Below are 25932 nucleotides of genomic sequence, written 5' to 3' on the forward strand. Positions count from 1 at the left end.
GCTGCAGCCCCTTAAGAAGTAGAAGGTCTAATTGAAGAGGCAGCAGAGCTCCAAAGGCTGGACCAGAACACTGTCTGAAAGCCTTGGCCAAAAGCATTGCCTTCAACGGCTAAACAACTGGATCTTATGCTAGGTCCTTGTCTTCCATTTGCTACATATAGCACCATTACCTCTGTTCACAAAAGCGAGGGGTGGGATTAAGGCAGATGGGAGAGAAATGAGCTGAGAACCTGAGTCCTGCCCTCTCCCGTCAGCATTTGCATGTGGGATGGTGGGTAAAGATGAAGAAATTCAGGGTTTGCAGTGAGTTGGCCCAATTTTGCCCAGATTAATGGCAAGGATAATGGAGCACAATCCAACACTTAAGAAGCTCCTGGATTGCCAGACAGACACACGGGAACACCACCACCTACAAGCTACCCTCCAAGTTACACACCATCCTGACTTGGAACTGTATCGCTGTTCCTTCACTGTCGCAGGGTCAAAATTCTGGAAATCCCTCCCTAACAGCACTGTGCATGTACCTACACCACATGGACTGCATCAGTTCAAGAAGACATCTCACCACCACCTTCTCAAGGGCAATTAGGGATGGGCAATAAATTCTGGCTTTGTCAATAACACTCACACCCCATGAACGAATAACAAAAATATACAGTGTGGTAAACAATGGAGTGAATTTTATGGGGCAAGAGGGGGGCATAATGCTGCACCCCCCCCACTCAACCGGTACAAAGGTTGGTCGGCAGCTTGATGACTTTGAAAAGGTCCGTCTGGCAGCTGAGAGTCCCAGTAGCATGAGAATGCAGTTTTAAGCCACTGCTGGGACTATATGGGAGTCCAGTGTGGAAGATTATGGATTTCAGACTTTGTAAGTCCGGGTCTTTTGCTCGAGGAGGGATCAGACACCCTAGTCAGGGGTGGAGGGGAGTAGGGGATTGGGTTTGAGAGGCCAGCCAGGTAGGCATAAAGCCAAAGGGTGGGGGAGGGTACCATCTTAGGAGGAGGGAGGCTCCTCCCCCACCCCACCTTTCTTCCCATCTTCTATCCCAAGTGGGGAAAGTAGCAGGCTGGGTACTTTCCTTCCGCCTTCCCTAGCCCACCATATTCTGGCAGTAGAGCCGGAAAGAGGCCCTTAAGTGACCTTTAATTGCCAACTTAAGGGCCTCTACAGGCATAAGGACAGGCATGTTGGCTGACACCTTATCCACTCATCATAATATGGAGACAACTTAGGGGTGGGCAGAAAAGTGGTGGGCTAGCCACCCATTTTATTTCGCATGCCCTCTGCCTTCATTTACTGGGTGGGAGGGGGTTGGGGACATATTAATCTGCCATGTCTCCAACTTATCGAAAGAGACAGCTGGGCCTTCCTTGCTGCCTATGTTACCCCTATTTCCTGATTTAACAAAGGCTATTAGAGATAGCCAGGGAATATTTTGTGACATCATTCCCATTTCTCACATCACTGGAGCAGAACCTTCAAGATGTCAGGTTCAAAGAATGCTGCTCAAAATGTCTGCTTGCAGGCTCTTAATCAAATGCTCTGAACATAAACAGGACAATCAAGAGAGATACTAAGAAATGTACAGATCCCTCTCTACCTTTAAGGCACTCAGGAACTCTGGAGCAGCTCAGTAAGAAATGTTTGAGCTGTTGGGCTGAGGGTTTCCCACTGCTGAAAGGTGCTGAAGTCAGACTTGCACATGCATACTGTTCTTGGGATTGATCATGGTACATTGACATCTCCCGTATGGTTTCAACAACAGTTTTGATTCGTATAAGTTACTGGAGCTGCACAAACCTTCATTTTCCTTGCATGTGATGCATGAAATTCCTCGGAACTCTATTAAACGGTCACAATTAGTTGATAATGGCTGATTTAGTAGTAATAACAAATACATCCACTAACCATAGAGAAAATGGACTGTTTCAAACCAGATTTCTGAAATCTGTGCTTGCATTGAACCATGTGATTTCAATAGGAGTGAGATTGGTCTTGGATGATTGCGCAAAGTGGGTGATTGTGAAAGGGCAGCAGCATTTTACACCACCCTGGGCATTTTTCCTATTGGGTTCCATGAAACATTGATGTAAAATGAGGATGTTTAATTTGCTATCACTTGTTTTTTTTTAACCAAGGCTCAGTAAACATTGGCATGGATCTTTTACAGGATGCAGCAATACTTAAGTATCCACTTTTTTTTGTTATGACTTCCTGATACCAAGCGTCCGGTATCTAAAATGTACTATACATAATGGGGAAAATGCATTGGATCCATGTTGCTTTGCCTTTCTGTTCTAAAAATATTTGTTTGTTTCACAGCAAGCCAGAAAGCCTTATGATGTCAGAGATGTAATCGAGCAGTATTCTCAGGGTCATCTCAATTTGATGGTGCGAATCAAGGAATTGCAAAGAAGGTATTTAACTCTAATTTGCTCTACAAAGGGCATGCTGAGAATTGAATATAAAATATAAAGTATCTTGCACAATATCAAATACAAGAACCAGGGAGCGTAAAATTCCACAGGCCCGTTTATGTTGGGTTTGCTCCCCTGAGCCAGGTTGTCCACCCACCGATGCTTTCTAGCACTGACTGCTTTTAACTGCATTAGCAGGCCAATAACATAAATCCTGTGTAACATGGGATCTGTGTCACAGTGATGGTGGGGTGATTGAAAAGATTGCAGACTTTGAAAAGCCAAAAATGGTTCAAGATTGTGGAAGCAGTTTGGGTGAGAGGGTAGGTAAGCCAGAAGGGGAAAACAGTCAGTGCTGGAAACACTGAGCAGATTAGGCATCATCAACAGACGGAGGACAGTAGAGTCATTATAGCACAGCAGAGTAGGGTTCACACTTCAGCTCAATGGTCATTCTTCATAGCATCAAAGCAGAGCATGGCAATGTCCTTGGAATCTATGTCAGCCCCATCTCCCCACCTAAGAAGTGGCCTAGGACCAGCCAGTACTTCCCCCTCTACATGGCTGCAAGTATGGTCACAGTAGGAGACATATTGTGCCACATTCTTCAGACGCATTTTCACTCCCTGGAATCTCGTAGGACTTTAGAATTTGATAGCTGCACTCAGGCCAACAAACCCACTGATCAGTGCGAACCTAGTGGAACAGCGATGGTCGCAATAAACTTGCTGAGAATGCCATCCCTCAGGACATCAGCATACAAGATTCTTGTTCCTCAGAGTAAGTGATACATAGGAGGTGACCACCAGGCAGCCTAGGTACAAGCTTTGGAGGTGCAGCCAGCAGAGGCACCCACCAAGGACAAATCTGTCACTAGAAGAGGGTCACTTCAGCCCCATGACCTTTTTAGCACAGGAGCAAACAATTATCTCATAATACTAGCCAGGCTGTCGGACTGAGTCGGGAAGAAGCAGTAAAATAGGAGAAAAAGTGCACGTTTACACACCAAAGAAAATCACAGTTTTAAGAAAGAATAGATTGGCTATGGTCACTATGGAGTTTGTTAAATTAAAGGAGTATGTGCACTTAGGTCATGCACTGTTTTTCATGGAAATTATAGTCATAGGGGAAAGGGTGCTGCTTCTAATGTTCTGCTCCACACTATCGTGGCTCCAAAATTGCGGAGGTATGTCCCTGGGAAAGTCTGTGTCCAGGCTGTTCTCGATGGCAAAGTTGTGCAGGGCAATTAAATCTATAAGGTGCTTGATCTAGAGAATATTGCAAGGCCTCTCCTACTGGGGGCACCAGATATTCCTTTCAAGGACCAGTCGGATGGAGGCATGTGCCTTGTTTCAAGGCACTGAAGCTACTCCTGTGCATTTGATTATGAACTAATTGGATATTCAATGAGCCATACCCCTTTCTGTGAAGAGTATTGAGGAGATTTATGGTAGGAGTTCGTAGTGGTTCATGCATTCCATCAAGTGCACCTTAAGTGTTAGGAAACCCTGAAATGCAATAAAACTGGATGATTTTATCATGCCAAGACAAAAACAGAATTACCTGGAAAAACTCAGCAGGTCTGGCAGCATCGGCGGAGAAGAAAAGAGTTGACGTTTCAAGTCCTCATGACCCTTCGACAGAACTGAGTGAATATTAGGAGAGGGTGAAATATAAGCTGGTTTAAGGTGGGTGGCGGGGTGGGGGGGGGGGGGGGGGGGGGGGGGGGGGGGGGGGGGGGGGGGGGGGGGGGGTGGGGGGGGGGGGGGGTGCATAGGGAGATGTGGGGGGGTGGGTTGTAGGGACAAGCAAGCAGTGATAGGAGCAGATAATCAAAAGATGTCACAGACAAAAGAACAAAGAGGTGTTGAAGGTGGTGATATTATCTAAACGAATATGCTAATTAAGAATGCATGGCAGGACATTCAACGTACAGCTCTAGTGGGGGTGGGGTGGAAAGACTAACAGGGCATAAAAGATGTAGGTTTAAAAATAATGGAAATAGGTGGGAAAAGAAAAATCTGTATAAATTATCAGAAAAAACAAAAGGAAGGGGGAAGAAACAGAAAGGGGGTGGGGGTGGAGGAGGGAGTTCAAGATCTAAAGTTGTTGAACTCAATATTCAGTCCGGAAGGCTGTAAGGTGCCTAGTCGGAAGATGAGGTGCTGTTCCTCCACTTTGCACTGGGCTTCACTGGAACAATGCAGCAAGCCAAGGACAGACATGTGGGCAAGAGAGCAGGGTGGAGTGTTAAAATGACAAGCGACAGGGAGGTTTGGGTCTTTCTTGTGAACAGACTGCAGGTGTTCTGCAAAGCGGTCGCCCAGTTTACGTTTGGTCTCTCCAATGTAGAGGAGACTGCATTGGGAGCAAGGAATGCAGTAGACTAAGTTAGGGGAAGTGCAAGTGAAATGTTGCTTCACTTGAAAGGAGTGTTTGGGCCCTTGGACAGTGAGGAGAGAGGAAGTGAAGGGGCAGGTGCTGTATCTTTTGCGTGGGCATGGGGAGGTGCCATAGGTGGAGGTTGAGGAGTAGGGGGTGATGGAGGAGTGGACCAGGGAACGATCCCTATAGAATGCTGCCGGGGGGGGGTGAAGGGAAGATGTGTTTGGTGGTGGCATCATGCTGGAGTTGGCGGAAACGGCGAAGGATGATCCTTGAATGCGGAGGCTGGTGGGGTGATAAGTGAGGACAAGGGGGACCCTATCATGTTTCTGCGAGGGAGGAGATGGCGTGAGGGCGGATGCACGGGAGATGAGCCGGACATGGTTGAGGGCCTTGTCCATGACCGTGGGTGGAAAACCTCGGTTAAGGAAGAAGGAGGACATGTCAGAGGAACTGTTTTTGAAGGTAGCATCATCAGAACAGATGCGACAGAGGCGAAGGAACTGAGAGAATGGGATGGAGTCCTTACAGGAAGCGGGGTGTGAGGAGCTGTAGTCAAAGTAGCTGTGGGAGTCGGTAGGCTTGTAATGGATATTGGTGGACAGTCTATCACCAGAAATTGAGACAGAGAGGTCAAGGAAGGGAAGGGAAGTTTCAGGGATGGACCATGTGAAAATGATGGAGGAGTGGAGATTGGAAGCAAAATTAATAAATTTTTCCACCTGACGAGAGCATGAAGCAGCACCGAAGTAATCATCGATGTACCAGAGAAAGAGTTGTGGAAGGGGGCCGGAGTAGGACTGGAACAAGGAATGTTCCACATACCCCATAAAGAGACAGGCATAGCTGGGGCCCATGCGGGTACCCATAGCCACACCTTTTATTTGGAGGAAGTGAGAGGAGTTAAAGGAGAAATCGTTCAGTGTGAGAACAAGTTCAGCCAGATGGAGGAGAGTAGTGGTAGATGGGGATTGTTTGGGCCTCTGTTCGAGGAAGAAGCTAAGGGCCCTCACACCATCCTGGTGGGGGATGGAGGTGTAGAGGGATTGGATGTCCATGGTGAAGAGGAAGTGGTTGGGGCCAGGGAACTGGAAATTGTTGATGTGACGTAAGGTGTCAGAAGAATCACGGATGTAGGTGGGAAGGGACTGGACAAGGGGAGAGAGAAGGGAGTCAAGATAATGAGAAATGAGTTCCGTGGGGCAGGAACAGGGTGACACGATCGGTCGGCCGGGACAGTTCTGTTTGTGGATTTTGGGTAGGAAGTAGAAGCGGGCTGTCCGAGGTTGGACGACTATCAGGTTGGAAGCTGTGGGAGGAAAATCTCCAGAGGAGGTGAGGTCAGTGACAGTCCTGGAAACAATGACTTGATGTTCAGTGGTGGGGTCATGGTCCAGGGAGAGGTAGGAGGAAGTGTCTGTGAGTTGACGCTCAGCCTCCGTGAGGTAGAGGTCAGTGCGCCAGACAACAACAGCGGGTTTGATGAAAATGTTGGGGTTGGACCTGAGAGAACGGAGTGCAGTAAGTTCAGGGAGAGACAGATTAGAATGGGTGAGAGGAGCAGAGAAATTGAGACGACTAATGTCACGCCGACAGTTCTCAATGAAAAGATCAAGAGAAGATAAGAATTGAGAGGGAGGGGTCCAGGTGGAGGGAGAATATTGGAGGTGGGTAAAAGGATCCGTTGAATGGGGAGAGGACTCCTGCCCGAAGAAGTGAGCACAGAGACGAAGATGGCGGAAGAAGAATTCAGCATTGTGCCAAGCCTGAAATTCATTGAGCTGAGGGTGTAAGAGTATGAAACTAAGTCCTTTGCTGAGCACTGAACATTCAGCGCGGAGAGGGGAAGGTCAGGGGGTATGGTAAATACATGGCCGGGGCTGGGATCGGAAGATGGGTTGGGGACGGAGGGACAGGCAGGGGTGGAAGGTCCTAGATGGATGTTGGTGTCGATGAGTTGTTGGAGCTTGCGTTCCTTAGCACTTGAGGGAAAGAGAAAAAGTTTTTTGTGGAGGCGTCGGATGAGACGAAGAATAAAATGAAACTGGGGGCATGCGCAGCTTTGAAAAAGGGTGCGGCGGTGCTGCTGGAGGGAGAGGTCGAGTGTGTTCATATGGCGGCGCATGGCACTGAGTGTGGATCTCAGAATGCAATGGCAACAGCAGTCCGAGAAACGTTTTATGTCCCGGAGATACCTGTCATACTGGGTGGTTCGAAACAAGCGGGATGGAATTTCAGTTGAAATCCATGTGGGGTAAGTCGGAGATGGAGACAGTCACTGAGAAAGGAGATATGGCTGTGAAACCGGGTTTTAGTAAACACCTTGTCAAACACCAGGAGAGAAATGGAAAGCAATGAAGGTGAACAAGGCAAAAGAGAGATACGGAAATCTTGTCGGAGAGAGGAGCAGTACTTCTTCAAGGTAGGCATTTTTTGAAGAGGAGTGGCAGTCAATTAAACACAGAAATAAAACCAATAAACTGTGGATGCTGGAAATCCAAAACAAAAACAGAATTACCTGGAAAAACTCAGCAGGTCTGGCAGCATCGGCGGAGAAGGAAAGAGTTGATGTTTCAAGTCCTCATGACCCTTCATATGGTTTTATCATGCAGCTGACAACAATAAATGACTTCCCATCTCTGTTAAAAGGTATGCCAGTGGCCTGATGAATTGATCCCCAGATTGGATGATATTGCAAAGATCCTCTCTAGCTGTCTAAAAGAAGCATATAACATGAAAATGGTTTTCTCTTCCATAGTTGCAAGCAGAGCTGTGTGGGCAAGTAATCTTGGCTGAAGGTTTTCATATAATAGCTGGTACAACTTTCCTATTCTCTCTTTGGTGTATGGTGAAATGCACTCCTCTAATTGTCCCTCACAAAGGTCTTTATATGATCTTAATGGCCTGTAAGTTCTTTGGGGTTGGGAAGTTTTGGGGAAATACTTTGTTATTTTGTAGGTCACTAACTTCTCAAAGACTGTCTTACTCTCCTGTAGCTTGCATTGCTCCTTCACCTCGTCCAGAAAATTGCATTTAAGGGAATACCCATCGCTAATTTGCTAACTGATACACCAATCCTCTGACTGTGGATGAGAGCAAATAATTTGGTAGCCTAAAAGGCTCTTAGCATTTCAAAGACAACTCCAGTTCAATTCAGGTACTAGGCAAAAAGAGTTACTTCAAAAGCTTTCTGTGAGTGGTAACCGCTTAAGCTGGGCTATTTAGGATTGAAATGAAAAAAGACTTTTTTTGGAAATCTGGAAACTCCAGAACTCTCAAGGTTGCTCAGATAATTGAAATATCCAAGACTGAAATTGATAAGAGTTTTGTTAGGTATGGGTATCAAGCAAATAGTGCAAAGGTAGCTAGGTGGAGATGTACAGTTCAACTCTGATCTTATTCAATGGTGGAACAGTTCAAAGGGCTGACTGGCCTACTCTTCTTTTTATGTTCCTATGAAAGCTTCTTCAAACCTCAGGCTCCAAAGCAAAGGGCTTTTGCAGGATTCACTGGCACTGGCAACTGATGTGCCTCTTCTATTTTGTTCTAAGTAGGTCTTGGTAAAGTGTTCACACAAATTACCAGATTTGGTGATTCCATTGGCGTCACTGCTGATCTTAATATTGTGCAGTTATTAGCTCCCACATGGAAGGCCTCAAATCTTGTCATAATCTACAGCCAATATGGGTTGGAAACTCAACACAGAATCCACCTATTAAATTTCTGATACTTTGATCTTATGACAAAAATACACCAAAAGCCATAAGTACATTTGGAGACAATTTCGTTAGAAAATATGAACACAAGATACATGGAACTAATGGCTGACTTGAACATGAGGTACAGATTTAAGGTATAAGACTATAAGTAAAAATGCTTTGAGTCAATATATGTGGCTACTGTATGCTGAGGAACTAGTCTGAAGCAAATATTTGGGTCAAGTTTAAACTGTGGCTTATTAACATTCACAATTTACACTTTGTGGTATATAACATCATTGTTCAGTGAAAATGTTGCTCTAACCATAGTGCTTATAGATCTAGAAATGTATATCAAAGGAGTCCTTTTGTGAATTCTGTGACAAATTTTCTCAAAAACAGTGTTAATTATTGCTGGATTAACTGTCCCAGCAAAAGCAGTTCCTTGATACATAACTGAAGCTTCTGCATAACTACTTGAAATGATTCAACCTCACTCAATGATGGTGAAGGGAGCCGCAAACAAAGGATATTCGGATGATTTTCAGATAGTTAGTTGAATATATAATGTTAGGTGAAGTCACCCACCCTTCAATATTGACATACTCAAAAAGGGGTGTCTGTGAAAAAGGACCATCTATCCATTCACATTTCCTACTACCATTCAACAATGGTGGCACCAACTTCTTCATGGGTGAAATTTTATGGCCCCATCGCAGCGGGGGCGAGACCGTAAGATGCGGTGAGGCTTTCAAAACTCCATTGACTTTGCTGAGACTGTAAATTATCACTGGCATAAAATTCCATCCCATGTTTTTTAGGTATCCCAGCTGTGCCACCATCCCAACTTGCCCAATCATCCTTCCTATACTTGTCGATGGGCCACCTATCTCATCAGGCTCTACACCTGACAATTGCACATTTGCCTGAGTTCTCCACTTGGCAGCGTTTGAATCTGACCTGGAGTAGTTTACTTTGGAATAAGGTTATTTCCCCTTGCCTGGGAACTGTTTGGCTTCACCCATTGCATTATCCTGATGAGGCACAATATTGCAGGTTGCAACCTGAACCTTTCCAGAGTATAGTATGTTAGAATGCCTGTACACCTTATTACCCTCCCACCGTGGTCCTTTTTCTCAGGCCACTGCTATATCTGGTGTAGCAGTCATCAGGATCTTCCTATTTCTCGATCCTTCCCCCAGAAGGATATCGCCCATTTTGTTTCCTTCCATGTAAGCAATTGTGAAGGCTTTTAGATTAGCATTTTCCAGCTTCCTTCTTAATATATCCCAACATGGCCAAGTACCCCCTCCCACCCTCTCCTCCCTCCTCATTACAATTTCTGGCTGGGGTTGTCTAGTTTAAGATATTCAAGGGTGTGGTAACAATCTGATTAAAATCATATCCTCAATTTAAATGAAAGTTGTGGTTAAAACAGAAAAATATGTACGCACAAATACAGGCAGAAAATTGTTAGATCAGATGTGTATGTCAGATCCATATCACTTGAAAATTACGTAAAATGTTTCACTGAAAACCCATAATTTGTTTTATAGATATCTCGGGACATCTAGACTTGATTTCTTGCAAAAATACCCTCGCCCCTCTGTTACAACAGTGGCAGCCTTGTGCTGGCATAGTGATTATATTGCTGAGCTAGTAGTCCGGAGGCCTGGACTAAAAATATGGAGATGCAAGTTGCATTCCAACCACGGCAGTTGAGGAATTAAAATTCAGTTAATTAAATAAATCTGGGACAGAATCTTTCCCTCACCTGGCAGGCGCACACTTGACCCAAACGGGAGTAAATTAGTGCGCAATGACGTCAGGCGAGCGTCCCGATGTCATCGTGTACTCGCATGATATTTCACTTGGCGGGCACATGCGAGAGGCAGCAGCAAGACTGTTGAGAGTTAAGCAGCCTATTAAGTTCCTTAATCAATTAAGTAAATCGAATTTTTTGCAGCCCATCCAACCGTTTGGTTGGCGGGCATGTGAACAGGCCAAGCGGCCTTTGCATTTTTGGTGAAACCTCAACCACGGGCAGGTTCGACCAGTGATAAAAAAAAGTAAAAGCTTTTAAAATTCATTTTCAACATGTCACATGAGGGGACATGTTTTCCTTATTTTTTAATTCTATATTTTTATTGTTTAAAATCTTGAGCTCCTTGAGGCAGTTCTATGCCTCAGGGAGCTTTCACTGCATGCACCCTTGTGCATGCGCACACTTCAGTGCTCATGCTCCTCCCGCCCCTGCCCCGGCAGTGCGGAGGCTTCCATCGTGCGTTTCACGCTGACTGGCTGTTAACTGGCCAGCCAATGTGAAACGGATGTCAGGGCCTGATCGCGGGCGGCAGTTGGCTTCACAATCGCGGGCCCGCCCGCCTGCTGCATCCGCCCGACGAGGGCAAAATTTAGCCACTGCAATAAAAGATAGTATCGGCAATGGTGATATCAGATTGTGGTAAAAACTCCAACTGGTTCACTAATGTCCAATAGGGAAAGAAACCTGTCATCCTTGCTTGGTCTGGTCAATCTGTGACTCCAAACTCACAGCAATGTAATTGACTGCCCTCTGAAATAGCCTAAAAAGCCATTCAAAAGATGTTACAGCAGACTACAGTGTTTCAAGAAGGTGGCTCAGCCCCATTTTCTCAAGGGCAATAAATGCTGACCTCGGCAGTTCCGCACACATCTCGGGAATGAATGCCAGTAAATATTAAAAAAAGATCTTTGGAAACCTAGACAATGAGGTATTTTTTACAGGATTTTCCATCCGAGTTACAATGATTAGGAGAACTGTTGTAGAAGTTTAGCACTCCTTTCTCCCTCCCCTGCGCTCCCCCGTCCTGAATTTTAAAATGAACTTGAACATTTGCACAGCACTACATTTGTAACATGCCAATTCTCAGTTCTTCTTTAGCTTGTAGTATCACTTTTCCTCAGTGCACAGGGTGCATTCATAATAGGAGGAAGAGAGTGAATGTGAGATATTAGATATTCTGATATGGGTTCATTTGTCACCCAGATGGCTAGAAATAGATTTTGTGCTGCTGTGAATAGAAGTGTTCTATTTGCAACCAATTGTTCAACATTGACTGATGACAAGAACCCTGCAAAGACAGATTTCCACCATTGTTGCTAGGTAAGCATTCCAGGACCTGCAAAAATAGATGGTGGGATCCTGGTAGGTGGAGTCAATTAGGATACAATGGCTATTGATCATCCTTCTTTCATGCAGTACTACTGAAAGCATAATCTGCTGTGGCTGGAGCACTTTCAAGGAAGAATCTAACTTCAGGTAATTAGTCAGGTATTCACAAATCAGAGGGGTGCCATCAGGTCTAACCTTTCAGCTTTAATGGGAATAGAAGTCTCCATATGACCTAACCATCAGCAATAGTGAGGTATGTTCACCACTGTCTGTCGCTGGGTTGGACGGGTTCCATCATGTGGAAACAGGGCAATCCTCATGCATTCAGACTCTATCGAGCTGCGTTTTCTTCCAAATGCCTCAGATAGGGGAATTCTCCTTGGGAATTCCAAGAACTGTACTCAGAGCAAAAAAAGCTAAGAACATTGGGCACAAACATTCAAAGAAATCTAAGCACCACCAACAACAAAAATGAAGAAAAATGACTAAACAATGGCTGAAATATAGATATGGTGCCCATTGCATGACCATCATGTACTTAGCACTACTTAGCAACTCTGTACATCCATTTCACAGAGGAATGGGTACAATGAGATGCTCGACAAACATTGAGAAATTGTGTACAGTACAACCCTGTCCTCTATGTAATCTGTAGACGAAGCTCAGGCCAGATTCAAACAAGTGCTTCTTATACTGCAACCCTTTACAGAAAGGATACTGTGAGCCATACAGAGTTGAGGGAGTCTTGGTGCACCTCCACACTTTCCTTTTTGCAGATCAGGCAATCCAGATCAGAAAATACTCCCTACTTTGTGTGCATATGCAAATCTTTGTGAGACACAAAGATGAGTTGCAACAGCCAATTTGAATACTCCACGGCGATTAGAAACCTCACCAAATAAAAGCTCTAAGCTTCCATTTAATTTCAAAACCACCTCAGCCAAAATAAATTCTGCGTCGCCAATAGGAACTGTAATTACTTATACAAATGGAATATTGTAAACACTTTCTGCAGTCGAGACATATTCAAATGATTTTGTTTACTGGTGTATACTCTCGTTTCATCTGTCACTGGGCAGATATTTCTGTTCAAAATGCAGCAAAGGTCATCCTTTCTGTAGGGTCCACAAATGTAGAAAGACAGCAATCTTAGCATTATCTATGCACATTTTCATTTGTGCCTTAAAAGGAAGAAGTGTTATTGATGGAAGGTGCCCTATGGGGGGGCATGGCCAATGAGTATGGCATCTCCGCACAACAGCAAGAGAGAGGGACCGAGTGGGATGATGACGATCAGTGAATTTAATGCTTGTGATAGATATAACTCCCATTTCAGCACTTATATTCAAGGAGGAAAATGAAGTCTGCCTTCTCAGTTCCCTGTATAAATCTATGGCAGCCCCCATCAATCTTAACTCAGTGGTAACTTTCTCACATCTGAGTCAGAAGATTGTGAGTTCAAGCTCCATTCTAGGGACGTGAGCACATAACCTAGCTGACACTGATGAAGTTTTTTTATTATTCATTCATGGGATGTGGGTGTCACTGGCTAGGCCAACATTTGTTGCACATCCCTAATTGCCCTTGAGAAAATGATGGTGAGCTGCCTTCATGAACCGCTGCAGTCCATGTGGTGTAGGTACACCTACAGTGCTGTTAGGGAGGGAGTTCCAGGATTTTGACCCTGTGACGGTGAAGGAACGGTGATATAGCTCCAAGTCAGGATGTGAATGGCTTGGAGGGGAACTTCCAGCTGGTGGTGTTCCCATATATTTGCTGCCTTTGTCCTAGATAGTAGTGGTCATGGGTTTGGAAGGTGCTGTCTAAGGAAGCTTCGTCAGTTCTTGTAGGTGGTACACACTGCTGCCACTGTGCGTCAGTGGTGGAGGGAGTGAGTGTTTGTGGATGGAGTGCCAATCAAGCAAGCTGCCTTGTCCTGGGTTGTGTCAAGCTTCTTGAGTGTTGTTGGAGCTGCACTCATCCAGGCAAGAGGGGAGTATTCCAGCACACTCCTGACTTGTGCCATGTAGAAGATAGACAGGCTTTGGGGAGTTAGGAGGTGAGTTACTCGCTGCAGGATTCCTAGCCCAAGCCTAGATATTGTCCAGGTCTTGCTGCATTTGGACATGGACAGCTTCAGTATCTGAGGAGCCAAAAATGGTGCTGAACATTGTGCAATCATCAGCGAACATCCCCACTCCCAACCTTATGATGGAAGGAAGGTCATTGCTGAAGACAGTTGGACCTAGGACACTAACCTGAGGAACTCCTGGAGTGATATCCTGGAACTGAGATGATTGACCTCCAGCAACCACAATCATCTTCCTTTGTGCTAGGTATGACTCCAACCAGTGGAGAGTTTTTCCCCTGATCCCCATTGCTCAGGCTCTTTGATGCCACACCTGGTCAAATGCTGCCTTGATGTCAAGGGCAGTTACTCTCACCTCACTTGTGGAGTTCCGCTCTTTTGTCCATGTTTGGACAAGGTTGTAATGAGTGCTGTACTGTCAGAGATACTGTATGAATGACATGTTAAACCCAGGTTTTCTCAGACAAATGTAAAAGATCCAATGGACTATTTAAAAAAACAGCAGGGAAATTTCTTGATGCCATGGCAAACTTTTATCCCTCAACCAACATCACCAAAACAAATTATTTGGTTATTTATCTCAGCTCTGTTTGTGGGGTCTTGCTGTGTGCAATAGGCTGTTGCATTTCCCTCAACTACTAAAAGGTAGAGTTCAAGAAGTATTTAATTAGCTGTGAAGCTCTTTGAGATGTTCTGGGGACATGGAAGACACTATATAAAAGCAGGTTCTCTCTTTTGCTGTTCATCATGTCTTGCAGAGAGTTGCTGGATGGTCATCACCAAGCTAATCCTTGTACTGACGAACAAGCCTGGGCAAGAGCCACTGTGATTGAGTAATCCTGCATGAACTGAATTTTCTTACACTCATCTAATTGTTGCTTCAATACTCATAACTCTTGGTGAAGAAATCTCACAGAAAAGGCCAGCAATGTGAGGTCCCATGGCTCTGTTGTTTTAAATTTGGTCATGGTTTGGGATTTGTTTCTGATTTTCTATGTGATAAATGCAAATAGCAACTCAGACAAATTGATAACATGTGTTCACTTGTGCTTCTCACTACAATGAACAGTGCATAGCTATTGAAAACCCAACCAAAAGGTATTGTGCACAACACTGCAGGTTCCTCAAATGCTTCATTTGCAGAGTGCACTACTCCAGACTTTACATCACCTGAATATCTTCTGTGGATGGATTAACAAAGTAGACATGAGAAAACAGTAGAGCAAAATTGTTAGAAAGTGATTTTCTGTACTCAGACTAAATGGAATTAGGGAGTTAGCCCATTAAACATTGCATCTTAGGGGCTGTTAAAGGCTGATAAAGTCCAACAGGTCAATGTGATGTGTCTAGTGTATGGGTGAGGAGAGTTAGTGCACTTCCCATTTTTGTATGCTTGTGTCCTTTTTACTTTTACTGGCCACTGGCTGGGAGTAGTTAAAAAAGGAGAGCCAAGAGTGTAATTCTCTGCCAGGAAAGAGTCTCTCCATTGGCAAGTCCTTTGTTGTGCCTCCATGTGGAGACACAAGGAAACTAGGTCCAGGCTAAACTTGGAGAAGGTTTAGCCCCCAGACATGCAGTGTGCAGGCCCATTAATGTGGGCCACCTACGAGCCAAACTCTGAGCTATGGAAAAATAGTCCACTGCCTTGTAGGTACCTTGGGAGAGTTGAAGGCTAAGGGAGTAAACCCTGAGAAAATATTCTGGAATGGAACCCAAAGGTGGAATGATGGCTAAATATGTGGTGTTGCTGTCTCTCCTCCTCCTGGAACTGCTGTAGTCGAGGAGGCCTGAAAGCATAATATGAGGTTGGTGTTTGGAATTGGGGGCGGGGGTAGGATGACAAGCAAGAGATCCATGGTAACACCTGCAACCAAGGCAGTGCCAAACGTAGTGCTCTGCATTCCTTTAGACTCAACCGGGGAGATCAAGAGGGGCCCTGATGTTTGAGCAGCCCAGGCTGTCAGTGAACTTTGAAATAAGAACAGAAAATGTTGGAAAAGCTCAGCAGGCCTGGCAGCATCTGTGGAGAGAGAAACAGGGTTAACTTTTTGAGTCCAATATGACTTCTTCGGAACATATTGGAATTGACATGTTGGGTGGGATTTTTTGGTCACGCCTACGGCGATTCCCGCAGCAGGGGGAACTGGAAAGTCCCACCCATGAACGCTGTTTCTCCCTCCAGAGATGCTGCCAGACCTTCAGAGTTTTTCTGTTCATATTTCAGATTTGCAGCATCGGCAGTATTTTGCTTTTATCTCTGTGAATTTTGTCCAGGCTTGCACACTGAAGAGGACACTCAAGTTTCACTGGACAGAAAGTTGACCTTTGTCTCATGAGACACATCGCTGCCAGAGACAGAGAGAAGAAAGGCCAACTGTGAGAAAATCTAGCAGAATTTCTCTAAGGGAGACAGAACCTAAAATGGAATTAGTACTTTGCTTTGTACCTGGCAGTAGTTATGTGAAGGAAGAGCGTGATTTAGAAGAACCAGCATAGCCAGTGCTTAGTCAATAAAAGTAATATAAATACAATGCATACAAATCATTGAAACCAGAGGGGTTTCTATTCGTCGTGACGATTGGTCAGGAGTTGAGTGGACAATCAGAAACCCAGGAAGTGTTGGAGCCTGACTCTGTTCCTCCGGATTCCACAGGAAGATGTTTCGTAAAAACCAAAATTTTAAGGGTGTAATATTTGGATCATCGAGGAGGACTGTATGTTCCCACTTTATGCCAATTCTCAACTCCCAGCTCACTACCCTCATCCTGCCATCTGGCATGATGAACAAGCTGCTGATGGTGTCACCATGGACCTCTTGCTTTCTATCCTACCCACACCCCCCAACATCACTGACATAACCTGATATTATGCTTTCAGGTCTCCCCAGCTACAGCAACTGCAGGAGAAGGAGGGACCACAACATTGATGATGAGCCCCAATACCTTATCTCAGTGACACCAGGTGTCACAGGCTCTATCGCAGCCCACCCCATGATGCAGCTAACAGCCTCCTTCATTGGGCTTCCCCCCCCACCATTGACTCTACTCTGCTCCCTTCTAATTCTGTACAGTACCACCTTCTCCTGCAAGAGCAAGGGAATAGTGTCAGTGATGGTGTAGCAATCTGATTGTGAGATATGTCTGCCAGAACTGAATAACTGGAGATATGTGGAGACAACAAGAGTTGGGTGTGAGGCTGCCAGCATTAGTAGGTGTATGAGGCTAAGATTTAAGTATCTGGATGTTAGGCCTGAGTTCTGAGTACCAGGGAGTGCTGCTGGTTCAGCAATGGGGATGTGATGCATTGAGCAGCATGAGGGATTGGCCAGAACTCAGGCCTTACATCCAGATATGAGAAGATGCATTCACTGATCTTGACCACCACATGAGGCCATTAGACTTCCAGTAGCATTGTTGCCAGATCCTCAGCTCCAGGTGCCAGGAATTGACCTCAGTGCTCACATGCTCCTGATCCCATATGATGGTGGTCCTTGAGGGCCTCCTGGCACCCCATAAACCCATGGCATCTCATCTCCTGTCCAGTTCCACCACCAAGGCCTCAGTGGTGCATCCATAGCCCTGGTTTTTCATTTTCCATGTTTTAAATTGCAGTAATATTATTCAGGGTTGCTTCCCTTTACAAGGGAGAGGCTGCCTTTAAGAAGAGCAGGTTGACTACACAATATTCTATCAATGTTGTTTGGCCTCCTGCTGAGTGCAGAGGCAGCCATCAGTGAGAGAGATAAGTAACTCCTCGGACTTTAGCTTCCTCCCTGTCTATCCTCTTGCTGTTTACAATATTGGAAGAATAGTTGGCACATTGTTAACATCCAGTTTTCTGTGGCACCTAGACCTCTTTTTTGGAACCTTTGTGATTGATTCCAAGTTGACTTGCTCAACAGCGTAGTGCTGTGTCCTTTGGGTTGAGTGAACGTTAATGAGCTGTAATCCTTCCCCAAACCCTCCACCAGGAAAGTTCAGCACATCTATTGTAGAACACTGCATTAAAAATCTTTGCCTTGGCCTGTGAATTGAGCTTTCTGACTTTTTTGTTCCATTTTTACAGAACTATGTAAATTCCAGAATATTTGCCATTTATATCAGCTGAGTGCCAATTAAAATGCTTGGAAAGTGTAAAGGCAGCATTGGCACAGATGGTTTGTGACCCATACTATGGAACTCGCAGGAGACAACACTAAAAGAGTTGTGACTAGTGGGGAAACAAGCTTCACTTCACCAAAGTCTCCAAAATATACATTATGTATGCTGAAGTGGCACAGGAATAACTCATTTCAGCTTTGGGAGTGTCCTGTGTTGTGTGCCTTGCCCTTCAGCTCGGATTTTATTGATTGGAACCACAACTGACTTTTTTCATAGTAAGAAGGCTGAAAAGAATGAGAAAGGAGACAGGGTGGAAAGTCAGGAGACTATATGTAGACAAGACTGAAAGAACTGCAGGGTTTAATTTTCTTCTATGGAAATGCTAGGAAAATGAGGCCTACTTCCTAACCCCCATCTCCCTCTTTCCCCCAGCCTCTGTCTTACCAACACCACCACTAGCTACCCATTCTTTATCTGCTGCATTGTAAATGCTGGAGGTTGGAAAGTCTCAACTTCCAGGTTCATTTTTCCTTTTGTCCATCAGGATATTGCAATCCTACGGGACTGACTAATGAAAAGCGTCAGCAGGCCTGGGTATTTGCAGGAAACCCTTTAAATGGAAGTAGGCAGAGTAAAGGCTTCTTTTCCACATATCATTTCCTTCCATTTCTGCCCCAAAGCCTCAACTGGTTAGAGGTAGAAATGTGATGGGTTTTATGCTGTTGAAAAAGTGGGGAGGGTCAAGTGGTGCAAAAGAGGAGGTCAGGGATAGGTTATAGCATGGGGAAATTAAATGACCAAGATGTCATAGAGAAAAAGGCAAAGAGAGTGGTAATGGTAGTAGTAAAGAAACAAAGCAAGCCGGTGTTAATACCAGAATAATGGTAAGCGCTGTCTGAAAGCAAAACATGAAAACAAGGTACAGACTGGCACTAGAGGGGAAAATACAAAGTGGATGACTGAGTTCATGGTCTGAAGTTGTTGAGAACCTGTCCAGTGATAGTGAGCAGCATTACTTAATGCACATTAAACATGTTGGCTTTGGATTCATTATTCCCCAAAAAATGGTTTGCGTGCTTTTCAGACCTAAGCATATGAAGAGAATTTGGCACTGGATAACAGGACTGAGTCAGCAATGAGTAAGCAAGACACACATAAAAATAAAACTTTTATTACTTGTCACCCCATGCCCCTTTGTTTCCTCATCTGAGAAAGCTGGCTAGAGAGCTGCTGCCAGGCTGCCACCAGTGCCACTCTATACCTGGCAATCGGAGGTGAGGAAGAGCAATTGAGTGATAGTCCACTGCAGGATTGAATCTGTGATGTTGGCCAAATGAGGGCTAATGATGACCATGAAGAAAGTGTAAGCAATAATAATAGAATAGAGACTTGAAAAATTCTAATGTATCTCCAGTCTTTGCACATGTGTTCATTGTTACCAGGCAGTGGAGCTATTTCACAGTAAGGAATACTGCAAGCATTACAAATCATATTCATTCTAAGATCAGTGCTGTAATAGAGTTGGGCCTATTTCATTGCCTGTCTCCTTGCACTAGGAGCCAAAATGGTGTGTATATGCTTTCTCATGTATTCCTAACCCACTTAGGAAATCAAAACCTTTGAGAATGTCTGACCAAGTCTAAGAAACTCAATGTAATGTCAAGACCTCCTTCCTGCATGGATTAGATTTTCAAGAGATTATGTAAAATGAGAATTTGTGAAGCAATGTATGATCCAAATTTTAAAAGGGGAAATTAAAATTTCATTGTATCTATGTATTATATATCTTAGGCTGGAGCTTCTGCTTGGTTATGCTTTTTCCAGCACCATTTGCCTTAGTTCGGCCAAACCAGAGCAAATGATTTTAGAGGTTCAAGCACAGATTATGTCCAGCACAAATTGAGGTTCTTTTGCACTAATTTGAAAAAAAAACACACAGCAAGCTGGCCCCACTCACAAGTTGACCACCCCCTCACTACCCCCCACCACCCCGATCAAAATAATCACCACCTGGAGTTTGCAGTAATGACAGCTATTTTTGAAGCCTTCAATGAAGCTCTTAAATATAAACTGTTTTTTTCCGGCGCAAAGGGCTGGATTATATGCTCCCTTGCCAGTGTAATTGATGATGGATGTAGGGGGCGCATAAAATCCAGTGGGCACCGTGCCCACCACCTACACATCCATCCTGGCCCCTTAGGATGGGGGAGGCCTTGGACCACCCACATGCCCTTGGGCCAATTGAGCCTTTAGGTGGCCAATTAATGATCACTCAAAGGCCTCATCCCGCATGCAGTTATCCTCCCTCCTTTTGCCCTCCCCTCACGGTACTTCAAATGCAGACCTCCACCCACCTGAACCCCTTCACCAGAGCCTGCTAGCCTGGCTCCGAAGAGACCCTGGACTATCTTCCTGGGTCCGGGTTCCTTTTCATCTGGACTGCCTGTAGTCCCACACTACCCATTGTTCCCAATGGCACTGCTGGATCTTGAGAGTTTCCAGCTATCTGATTGGCTGGCAGCTGTCTGAGGTGGGACTTCCTCCCCACATAGAAGCAGAAGTCCCACTTCCAGCCACTTAATGCTGCTCATAAAAATAAATGTTTGTGGATCAGCTATTGTGGATGGGGGAGAGCTCACCCTCCAAACTTTTTAGCTAGGGACAGTGCAGGGACCACAGCGCCCTGTTAAATCTAGCTCAAGGAGATTAATTGACACCTTCAAAAGCTTTTGGCTGTAATGTTTTTATAGTTTATTAAGCAACTGACTACTGTACATCAATATTTTTGCTTTTATTTAATTAGCAAGTGGTTCTGTATAGTTTCTTAAAAGTTATTTTCAGTTGTCTAAAATCATACTACTTCAAGGTGTGAACTAAACGAAAATTGTGATAAACATATTTGCAGCTACATTAATCGAGCTAAACCAGATTACCACTTTTAATCATATCAAGGAATATTTTTGAAGCAATATTTTTAAAATTACATTTTAAAAACTGCCCAATTGCGTTGGATCATGGCAGATTTTATGTTCCGTAATGCTGAGAGAATATCTTAGATGCTGAATCGATGTTTCTTTTTGTGGGGGAATATAGAATTGGGGGCACAGTTTAAAAATAATTTTAAAGACGACTTAAGATGAATATGAGGAGGAATTTCTGCTCTCAGAAGGTTGTTAGTCTTTGGAATTCTTTTCCACAGCGACCACTGTAGATTGGGTCATTGAATATATTCAAGGTTGAGTGAGGCAGATTTTTGATTGACAAGGGAGTTAAGGTTTATGGGAGACTGACAGGAAAGATAGCTGGTAACTCTCAAGATCCAGCAGTGCCACATCAGATCAGTCATGATGTCATTTAATGGCAGATCAGGCTCCAGGAGCTGAATGGCCGACTATATCTCATGATCTTATGTGATCTGCAAATGAGTTTGAAAAGAAACTTTAGGGAGTGGGGGTAAACGCTTCTTAAAACTAACACAAGTTTGGACACAACTTGCACCTGGATCATCGGTTGTGACCAAAGTGGAAATTCTACTCCACTGCATCTGTTTCTTATTTATATTGTGTCTCTTAATTTTAAATCGTTTAAAATAACAAGTGTTTGCCTTTGCTTTGTGTACAGTATTAAATCAGTTGTTTGCTGAATTAATTGTTAATTTGATTTTTATCTTATTTCCTAGACTAGACCAGTCCTTAGGAAAACCCTCATTGTTCCTAACTGTCTCAGGTAACTATATCAAACACTGAATGCAACCTGACAAAAGAGTTCAAAGTGGTCTTCAGTGTGGAAAGGCTGTATATTTTTTATGTTGTGCCCCACACCCAATGTCTAAGGATTATGTAAGTGACCGGTTAAGCTAGAAAGAGTTCAATTCCAGTCTGTTGGGTTTGTTGATCACAGCCAGGACACAGCACAGCAATTATGATAATTTGCACTTAAATAATGCCTTTAACAAAATCATCCTTCATGTGTGCTCTGCCCAAAGGGAGATCCCTGGCTCTTTGTATGCTGATGCTTCATGTTTTCCCCGGCAGTTTTTGTCACTGATGATTTGCCATTGCCTTTCACTCTCAGGGGCAGGGTGAGCAGGTAGGCTGTTAGATCCACCTCAGCTGGAAGAAGAATTCAAGTCATGCTGTTGGTGCTAATCGCAACCACACTCCAGCCATTTAGCCAACTGGGCTAATTACAACACCACCACCCCCCCCCCCCCCCCACCCACATGCTATCAAAGCTTTTCGTCTTGCACTCATCAGGATGACACCCTAGAAATTACCAACTATCAAGGGGAACAACAAGTTACACTGCATGAGAAGAGAGTGCTGATTGCTGGCCAATACCTTGACCAATCAGACTCGGCCTGCCCAGTTTAAATTTGAACAAAGATGGGCAGTTAACTACTCAATGCTGCATTTTTCGTGGCAAAACCTCTACCAGAGGAACACATCAGAGTCCACTTGCCAACCAATGATCAAACTCCAAGGCCAAGGAACCAGAATCAGTTATTATGGCAACTGATGCAAGAGATCCAAAATTTTATTGTGCCTTTTTATCCTGGCATTCTTAATGAATGGGCAGTTACTGGATATGTGAACCAGTGATTCGAATTGGGAGCCACACCTCCTACACGATTTAATGGTATTTGGTCGACCCTGTGTCAGAATGGTCCTGGTTGGATACAAGTTACACCTTAAAAGCAGACTGTTAATAAACCTTGATTGTTTGATATGAAAACAGGTTTTGAGCCAAGAGTTTGAAGTGTAGTCATTGCCAATGTTGTTCCCCTTTGCTGTTGGTAATTTCTTGCAAGCAGTCCTGATGAGTGCAAGATGAAAAGCTGGATAGCATGTCTCTCTTTTCAGCAATAATACGACATTCTAAAGGGCTTCATGATGATGAGGGAAAATAATAATTCACCAAGCAATGGTGAGAGCAGGGTTAGCAAAAGGGGCTGAAGGCTAGATTAAAGAGGTAGGTTTAAATGTGGTTTTTGAAAAAGGGAAGAGAGGTAGGTAGTGGTGGAGGGGTTTAGAAGACAATACCAGAGTGTAGGGTCAAGGCAGTTGAGGTTGTAGGGAATGAAGTGCCCAGGTTGGTAAGGAAGCGTAGCTTATTTCACAATGGAATACAGACAATTTGAATGAGTTGCAATTGGTGAAGAGACCAGATAGGACAGTTTGAGATTAACTGGTGAAGACTTGTACTGAGTCTGCTGGGTGTAAAGCGGGTATTAATGCCCTCCAGTCCAGATCCAGCTGGAAAGTGAGATGGGGATTACTCTCTTCTAGTGAAGGAGAATGATTTTAGAAGAGTTTGAAGCAGGGAGACCTGAGGAAGCGATTGGCAGTGACTTTTTGTCCAAGTTTGAAATTTTGGACAAGGCGAGGCTTCAGATAGTTGTAAGATGGTGGATATCGGGTTGTGATGAGAAACTTAGAATGTAGGGTGTGTTAGAGTGTTGAAATTTGTTCTAGATTAGAGAGAGAAAAAGCAGGCACGAATCCTGCTGTTGATCCAGTGGGTGCTAGAAAGTGTGCGGATACTGGCGGAGGCCACGATCAGGCTTGACTGGAATGCTGCACAGTTGAACGACCTACCAACACTCAGCTATGCATAATGATTGCTTGCTAGGGTGATGTATCAGAGGGTGCCTGGCACTTGTGGAATTCAACCTCAGCTGGCAGTCAATGCTTTCAAGAGGAGTGGAGGGATGAAAATGGATGCAAAAAAAGTGAGGAATGAAAAATACCTCCAATCTTCAGTTTGAATTTGAGGGTGGAATCTAACCCAGATTGGCTGCAGGGGAAAGAAATGTTCAGCGAGGTTACCTTGGGCAGAGTAGTGTGCCTGCCCAAATTGTGAACGGTTTAGGCATGAGTCTGTAGTACTGATCGAGACATAATCCAACATTTATTGGCAAGAAACTATCGATTTCATTCAGAGAGCCTACAGAAAAGCTGCCTTGAAAATATTCCACAAAAGTAGTTGGCAGGAGGTTTTCTGAGGTTGCAGCAAGTGTAGGGGAACTTCACTCTGCATCAAGCTCATGGTTTATTTGATCCTCCCCAGCACTGGCACCTTTATCCACTAAGTGGGCCATAAAAGAAATTGCAGCATAAAGCATTCAGTAAAGCCACTCAAATATGTTTTTACTTCTTCTGTACTCTGTTTTGCACAAGATTGGACATTATTTATTATTAGACTGACCTTATCTGACTTGTCTTTTGGGTGAAAAGATGGTTTTACATCCTACGTGGTTCATTCTTTTTAACATGGTTAAAATTACAATTCAGTTGTAAAGTCTGAAGATATAACAGCTCATTCTAGCCTGAAAGCTAATCTGGTTTGCAGGGACCATTTGGTGGGGGAAAAAATAATTCTGAAGTGTGAATTTGATACTTTAACGAGCTTCGCAGTTACAGGAGGCTTGTGATGCAATTTATTCTTATCAGTTGTAAAAATATTTATCCAAATGTATCTGCTAAATCATTTAAAATATACAGCAACAAGTAATGAGCTCATTCTCCTTCTCATGGTACATTTCAGAAAAGAGCCAGGACAGGGGGAAGAACACAATTGGAGCAAGACTTAATAGAGTAGAAGAGAAGGTAAGACTGGTTTACGATTTGCACTTCATGAGGTTGTAAACACACATCTGGTTTGTTTGAGTTCTTAATATATTGATACTGAACAGAAATTGCTATCTTACTGGCCTTCACATTGCTGATGAGTTTGACAAGTTCACACATCCATTTTGCTTCAGATTTTGTACAGGATTTAGCAAGGTGCTGAAGCAATATTGTGACATTGGAGGATGTATGTTCAATGCTCCCGCTGAGTTCCTAATCTCAGTCTTAATACTGTGGAGTTGGCTCTGAGTAGATAGCAGGTGGCTTCTCATAGGAAAGGAGATAATCAAAGGAAGGTCACTGTTGTGCTCTTGCCTTCCCTAGTGGCCAGATCAGAGGAACATGAATGGTGGCCCCACACTCTCAGCCATAGTTATTTGTGTCACCTGGACAAGGAATTTGATCATCTCACATTAATTACAAAAATATGTCTTCAAAATACTTCGTGTACTGCAATCTGAAATGCTAAACTATAAAATTTGAAACCTACAGGCGGTTGTTATAATGTCTTCACAAGCTAACTTTACACGGGAAAGTGAACTGTTTACATGATATTGTAGCATTCTGGAGATAAGCCTGAGCAATGTTTGTTGATTCTCACAGCACCTCCCTGCCCCTCCCTCTTTCCTCAACTCAGTGGCTCTGTGTATGTCAATCATCAAATGTTCTGTGACTCACAGCTGAGCAATGGCACAGGTGAGCAAGAAGTATATTATGGCAAATAACGGATATGTAAGAGTTGTTACAAGGCTTGGGATACAGCTGAGCAGGAAGTGCACCACCTCTGTTCATATTGAGCCAGACAGACTAGACAAGGATTGGATTTAACCTTTAAACTTTGACCAGTTAGCTGACCTTGCACTCTGAAGTTGGGAGAGAAGAACAAAACAAAAACAACAGCCTGGGATCCTGCTCCAGATTATTAGTCCTATAGTTGACAGTGTGGATGGAATTTTCCAGAACCACAGGGCACAATCAAAGCCTTAAATACAGCAGACAGCTTATCAGATAATTAATGGTGTAGCCCTCATGATATTTCCATCCACTGGAAATCAGTGGAAAAAATATCACAGGTAATACTCACTTGATTATTCAATTACGACACCCACTGTGTTCGAGGCCCTGCTGCGGTAGTCTGTAAAATTTTGCCTTGACCATCTAGGCTTACTCGTGGAGAATGGTGAGTGGGGCAATGAGCAGCCAGCTTTGTGCAACCATACATCAGCGTGGGTTAACAGTTCAAGGAGAGCAGTTTGTGACCTTGTGAACTACCCGGTGAGATAACTAGCTTGTAATCAAATCAGAGCATCAGTTAGTTATTCAATGCAGACCTTGGATTGTGTAACAAAATAAAACGTTTTAATTCTCTTTTTTAAAAAAAAGTTGTGGAGATGTTCCAAGCGATGCAGGGAGAAAAAAAAACCCTTGTTGGATGTTACATCATTTGTTTTTGAGT

General features: G+C 44.0%; 1 protein-coding gene across 2 annotated transcripts in view; it reads left to right on the forward strand.

The window, feature by feature from the left end:
• Window positions 1-25932, forward strand: part of LOC121283400 (potassium voltage-gated channel subfamily KQT member 1) — a 763328-nt gene that overhangs the window by 529617 nt on the left and 207779 nt on the right. For both annotated transcript variants that reach the window (XM_041197951.1, XM_041197952.1), the window contains 3 exons: window positions 2327-2421; window positions 21527-21573; window positions 24394-24455. In XM_041197951.1, the coding sequence (XP_041053885.1) occupies window positions 2327-2421; window positions 21527-21573; window positions 24394-24455 (204 nt within the window). The remainder of the gene's footprint in view (window positions 1-2326; window positions 2422-21526; window positions 21574-24393; window positions 24456-25932) is intronic.

This window comes from Carcharodon carcharias, chromosome 10 (assembly GCF_017639515.1).
Source record: "Carcharodon carcharias isolate sCarCar2 chromosome 10, sCarCar2.pri, whole genome shotgun sequence".
Classification (NCBI taxonomy): Eukaryota; Metazoa; Chordata; class Chondrichthyes; order Lamniformes; family Lamnidae; genus Carcharodon; species Carcharodon carcharias.